General features: G+C 47.6%; 1 protein-coding gene across 4 annotated transcripts in view; it reads right to left on the bottom strand.

Moving 5' to 3' along the window:
• Positions 1-1,507: 1,507 nt before the first annotated feature.
• Positions 1,508-6,000, bottom strand: part of arel1 (apoptosis resistant E3 ubiquitin protein ligase 1) — an 89,333-nt gene continuing 84,840 nt past the window's right edge. For 3 of the 4 annotated variants that reach the window (XM_070879581.1, XM_070879580.1, XM_070879583.1), the window contains exon 22: positions 1,509-4,442. In XM_070879581.1, the coding sequence (XP_070735682.1) occupies positions 4,340-4,442 (103 nt within the window). In that variant the 3' untranslated portion in view covers positions 1,509-4,339. Of the gene's footprint in view, positions 4,443-6,000 lie in introns of all 4 variants that reach the window. The other variant, XM_070879582.1, reaches the window with a different exon arrangement.

Genomic DNA, 6,000 nt, shown 5'->3' with positions numbered 1-6,000 from the left:
CATTACACTAACCACCAAGGGGGGGGGGGGGGGGGGGGGGGACAGAAATCACAAAAACTCCCAAAACCCGTTGCAATCCCATCGCCAAAGTAAAACAGGGTTACAACATTTTTTCTTTTAGGCAACTTACTGGAAACCATTCTGGGTTCTGGATAATGCACCACAGAAGTGAATTTGCAATTCAGACCACTAGTTATAATAACTCCACAATTACACGTGCAGAATGGAACCCTACATCAGAATCAGACACGTGAACTTCTAACTTACTAGTGCCTTCAGGTCGGGTTGGAGAAGCTCTGCTGGATGGGACACCTGCGGCCAGCTCAGCTCGGCAGCACTTCCTCCAGTTTTCAGAGCCAATGTTGCAATGTTTCTAGCAGCTACTGGTCAAGCTGTAAAAAACAACCTGAAAATCTACAAAAGGCAAGCAGTACAATAAAAAAAAGGACATCCCAAAGCGCTTTACAGCCAATGAAGTGCTTTTTGAAGTGTAGTCACTGTTGTAATGTGGGAAACGCGGCAGCCAATTTGCGCACAGCAAGCTCTCACAAACAGCAATGAGATAATGACCAGATAATCTGTCTTTGTTATGTTGATTGAGGGATAAAATATTAACCTGTACATCAGGGAGAACTCACCTTGCTCTTCTTCGAAAAAGTGTCACACAACCCTCCTCAATGTTTTGCGTCCACTCGAGAGAACAGATGGGACCTCGGCTTAACATCTCATTCGAAAGATGGCAGCTCCGACAGTGCAGCGCTCCCTCAGTACTGCCTCTCCGACAGTGTAGCGCTCCCTTAGTACTGCCCGTCCGACAGTGCAGCGCTCCCTAAGTACTGCCCCTCCGTCAGTGCAGTGCTCCCTTAGTACTGCCCCTCCGACAGTGCTGCGCTCCCTCAGTACTGCCCCTCCGACAGTGCAGTGCTCCCTCAGTACTGCCCCTCCGACAGTGCAACGCTCCCTCAGTACTGCCCCTCCGACAGTGCAACGCTCCCTCAGTACTGCCCCTCCGACAGTGCAACGCTCCCTCAGTACTGCCCCTCCGACAGTGCTGCGCTCCCTCAGTACTGCCCCTCCGACAGTGCGGTGCTCCCTCAGTACTGCCCCTCCGACAGTGCAACGCTCTCAGTACTGCCCCTCCGACAGTGCAACGCTCCCTCAGTACTGCCCCTCCGACAGTGCGCCGCTCCCTCAGTACTGCCCCTCCGACAGTGCAGCGCTCCCTCAGTACTGCCCCTCCGACAGTGCAGCACTCCCTCAGTACTGCCCCTCCGACAGTGCAGCACTCCCTCAGTACTGCCCCTCCGACAGTGCAGCACTCCCTCAGTACTGCCCCTCCGACAGTGCAGCACTCCCTCAGTACTGCCCCTCCGACAGTGCAGCACTCCCTCAGTACTGCCCCTCCGACAGTGCAGCACTCCCTCAGTACTGCCCCTCCGACAGTGCAGCGCTTCCTCAGTACTGCCACGGGAGGGTCAGCCTAAACTTTTGTGCTCAAGTCTCTGGAGTGGGACTTGAACCCACAACCTTCTGACTCAAAGGGGAGAGTGCTACCCACTGAGCCACGGCTGACACCTTTATAGGGGAAAATACTTTGAAAGCAAAATGCCGTTTAACTCCATAAAGTGCATATTTTATTAAAAATAAACAATTCTCATCAGTACTTACGCTCACCAACACACCCGGATAATACCTGACACTTTAGATAAGCAGAGGCATTGACACCCAATCAAGAGGTGGCTACAGCCCAACTTCTCATTTAATTATTTTGTTGCTCATTTAAGCAATGCAACCCCTTTAAATTGTGAACTGATGACATTAAGTAGCACTGTCCAAACCCAGGATAGCAACTATTCAGGATTGGAAAGCACCACATTCCAGCAACAAAGCACTGCGTGAACTTTTCTTGCAGCAGGGACAAGCTCCAGAAATCGATTTCCCACTTAAACCCCAAGCATACCTGATTTTAATCGCTCCGCCAGTGGTGGTCATGTCTTCAGCTGCTAAAGCCCTAAGCTCTGAAATTCCATCTAATCCTCTCCACCTTTCTACACTCCTTAAAACTTACCTCTTTGGCCAAGCTTTTGGTCACCTGTCCTAATATCTCCTTATATGGCTCGGTGTCAAATTTTGTTTGATAATTGCTCCTGTGAAGCACCTCAGGAAGTTTTACTACATTAAAGGTGCTATTGAAATGCAAATTGTTGTTGTTGTTAATGCACTTAGTTATTGTCACATGATTCTGAGATTATATTGGAGAGATAAAGAGAGAGAGAGAGAGAGAGAGAGAGCGCCAGACATTGAGATACAGACCGGCAGACAGACACACATTTATATATGTCACTTACTGAGGAATGAGAGCAATATGTGCAAGGTTTTTTTGGGGTGGGAATTTTGATAAATGCAAAAATCCCCCATTGTTTACATCTTACCATCTTCAGAAAGTGAAATGATATGTTATGGACTTTCCTAACCCAGAACTCCTAGACCCTTACTCGAACATACCAAAGGTAATTGTGATAGACTGTTTAAAAAATAGTCTTTATTTGTACTTAAAAAAAACTTTCATCAAACGCTTTCTTTCCATTTCTTCTTAGAGGCGTGTATTATGCAAGCAAGTTACTTTAAATTCTGGCAGCTACAAATATACTTTGATAGTTTCCGGTCACACCCTTTCTTGCTCTCTGACCCGTGTTGTCAAATCTATACTGAGATATGTGTGGAGGAATGCAGGATATGTTTTTTTGAGAGAGAATGGAAGAGGGAAAATTAACGGTACACACAGCCAGCCTACCTCTTTGTTACTGGTATAAATGTGTGACACCCGAGTGGGGGGGCTTGGAAAAAGGTCGAGATAGGTGGGGGAAAAAGAAACACTATTTTGAACACTTTTGTTCTATCTGTAGCTGATTCTATATCTAGCACGTGTTCTCTTCGCTGAAACAGTCCCCCATCCTCTTTACTTCAGCTTGTGGTGTCCCTGTAATAAAAAAAACGATCCATGCAGCCCAGCTGGTCTCCTGTTTTACAGGGAAACCTGTCTTCAAACACCACTTTGTTCACATTAGACAACCCACAACATAATTTACTAACTTCCCACTAGAATTATCTGCAATATACCACAACCGGATACAACATTCATCAGTCCCATCTCAACCACGTACAATAATCACTTCTTTCTAACGAGGTCCTCATCACAAGGCTCCTAATGATAACCTTTGTGAGAGAATTTAGCATATAATTGAGAATTGGGTGCAGTGCTTATTTTCTGCCTCTTGAGGTCTCGGAGATTTTTAGTGAGTGTTTTACGGTACTCTATTTACAAAAATGCACTGGAGACATATAGTCCTCCAACATTTTAATCCCCTTCATTATTGATCAATTCATTTTTCTCCCACTTCATTACCTTAATTATTTAATAACGAACTCCTGAAAATTGCATCTGGATATTTGAAAGAAATCTTACATCAAAACAATTATCTCCCTTTTGCGAACTTGTGATTGGCTGGAATCGGCCCAGGCGGATCAGCAGCAATAAAATCGCAGAAAAAGTGCAGTTATCTGAAGATTTGTGAATTTGGTTGTGAAGGTCATTCATCAAGGAGGCGGCCATCAGCCTTCACTATGGTTCATTTAACTGAAGAATCTGGGAGACAGGGCACAGAACCTGGCATTGCGATTGGCTTCTTTCACAGCTGAGCGCCTGGTACCATAGGATAACCTTGCAAGGTCAGAGGTCAGAACAAGGTCACCAAAACTCTCGATGGCTTGAGACTGGAAGTCCCCAAGTCCAAGTCCTTTTTCAGTCGTGTACATAAAATGCTGTTTGACTGAGAATTGTGTGTGCTACAGAAACAGATTGATGTCGGGAGTTTGGTGGTTGCTTGCGAGCAATGACAATGTTCTTTTTTTTTCCCTACTTCTTGAAAAACTTCCAATCAGATGATGAAGTCTCTAAAGCATCTCCCAGATTAAGCTACTGGTAAAAATCAGACAAATGCAGAAAGATCACTCTGATCACAGAACCTGGAAAACCTCCGCTTCACTTTGGAACTGAGCACTTGTATGTACTGCTGGTATTACAGGTTTGAGTTTGGAAAATGTTGACTGTAGCTCGCTGATCTCTCATCGTCTTTCACAATCTGATCGTCCAGCAATTGAAGGCTCAGGTTAGAATAGAGCAGTGATTACCATTGCTCAATCCATTTCAGTCTCGAGAGCGGTATGGTCGATGTGGGCAAACCATCGCAATCCTTAACCCCGTAGTCCCGCGGCACTGTGCTGTTTGTCTCAGCATGGCGCTGGATAGATCCACTTCATGTGTCCCAAAGCCTCACAATTACAGCATCCCAAACCCTTCACTGCCTTCATTAATGGCCAGTTTCAGCATTTTGTGCAGTTCCTCGTAGGAATCATAAGTAGGAAGGCACAACTGGTTAAAGCTAGATATGCATGTAAAAAAGAATTGGTCAGTGCAAAGGTTATTCACAGTGGATCACTCCCATCCTCCACGATTCTCAATACAAACTATACTTTTGGTATGGACACCATTCCCTCAGTGCTAACAGTACAATACCATTTGGCTGGAAAAGTTTCTTTTAAAAAAAAAAAGGGTGGGTTTGGAGAGTGGGGGCAGTGAAAGTGTTAAAAATGGGATTCCTGACCTGATCCCGCCTCGATTTTGCTGGAGGTGGGACCGGGGCAGGCGACTAACACGCTCCCAGGGGGCGTTACCTCAATTTAAAAGTTGGAATGAGGCGGGAAGCCTATTTTTCCCCTGCCCATTGTGTTTAACTGCATGTGTCGGGTTTCACACAATTCGTGAAACGCGGCAGTTGAACAGAGGGCAGGGACTGCGGCATCCAGGAGGCAAGTGGCTTTATACCTACCTCCAGGATCCAGGGTCCCTAACTAGCCCACCCCCGGCGATCGGAGACGCCACCCACAAGGCCTTCCCAGGCCTAACCCCCCCCTCCCCCTCTAACGATGAGGAGGCCCGGCCATGATCCTGCAGAGGCCAGTTCCGATCCTCTGATCGCCCCCACACCAATCCCCCTGATGCCTGGCCGAACCCAACCCCCCGCGATCCCTGCTCAACCCCCCCGCAACACGATCCCGCAATTAAGAACATAAGAAGAAATAGGAGGAGGAGTTGGCCATATGGCCCCTCTAGCCTGCTCCGTCATTTAATACGATCATGGCTGATCCAATCAGGTCCACTTCCCCGCCTGCTCCCCATAACCTCTTACCGTTTATGAAACTGTCTATTTCTGTCTTAAATTTATTCAATGTCCCAGCTTCCACAGCTCTCTGAGGCAGCGAATTCCATCGATCCACAATCATCTGAGAGAAGAAATTTCTTCTCATCTCAGTTTTAAATGGGCGGCCACTTATTCTAAGATTATGCCCTTTAGTCTCCCCTATCAGTGGAAACATCCTCTCTGCATCCACCTTGTCAATCCCCGACCCCTGCCAATGCACTCTTCGCACCCGCTCACCCGCCCCCCCCCCCACTGCAATCCCCGACCCCTTCCTAATTGCCAATCCTCCACCAGACGGCCCCTCGCTTCTGAGGCCTACCCGCCCACAGCCGGCCAGCCTCTCAAGCTGGCTGGTTGGCTGCGAGTAGGAATGCGAGGCCTCACATTCAAATCAGACCCTGCTGTTAAAGTCGGCAGGGCCTACGGGAAACCTGGCCACCCGCCCGCCTCAGAGGCCCTCCGCCCCCAACCCGCCTACGTGGGGAAAATTCCAGCCATTGTGTCTGTACAAGTAGTGAGGGGGGGGGGAAGCGAGGGAGGAGGAAAACAGTCTCAGAAAATATTTCTATTTTTGACACTCCATTAGGTGCATTGTAGAGGATTTTGCAGTAGAATTTATTTCATTCTTTTAATGGCACTCTCCTTCCTCAAAATATCTCCTGCTTCTCCCCACATCTCCCTTTCTTGGCCATTCCCTTCCCATCTTCCCTCAGAGCCTCCCCTACATCAGTGCTACTGT

The sequence above is a fragment of the Pristiophorus japonicus genome, chromosome 4 (assembly GCF_044704955.1).
Source record: "Pristiophorus japonicus isolate sPriJap1 chromosome 4, sPriJap1.hap1, whole genome shotgun sequence".
In the NCBI taxonomy this organism is placed as follows: Eukaryota; Metazoa; Chordata; class Chondrichthyes; family Pristiophoridae; genus Pristiophorus; species Pristiophorus japonicus.
This window is presented reverse-complemented; position numbering and strand designations above follow the sequence as displayed.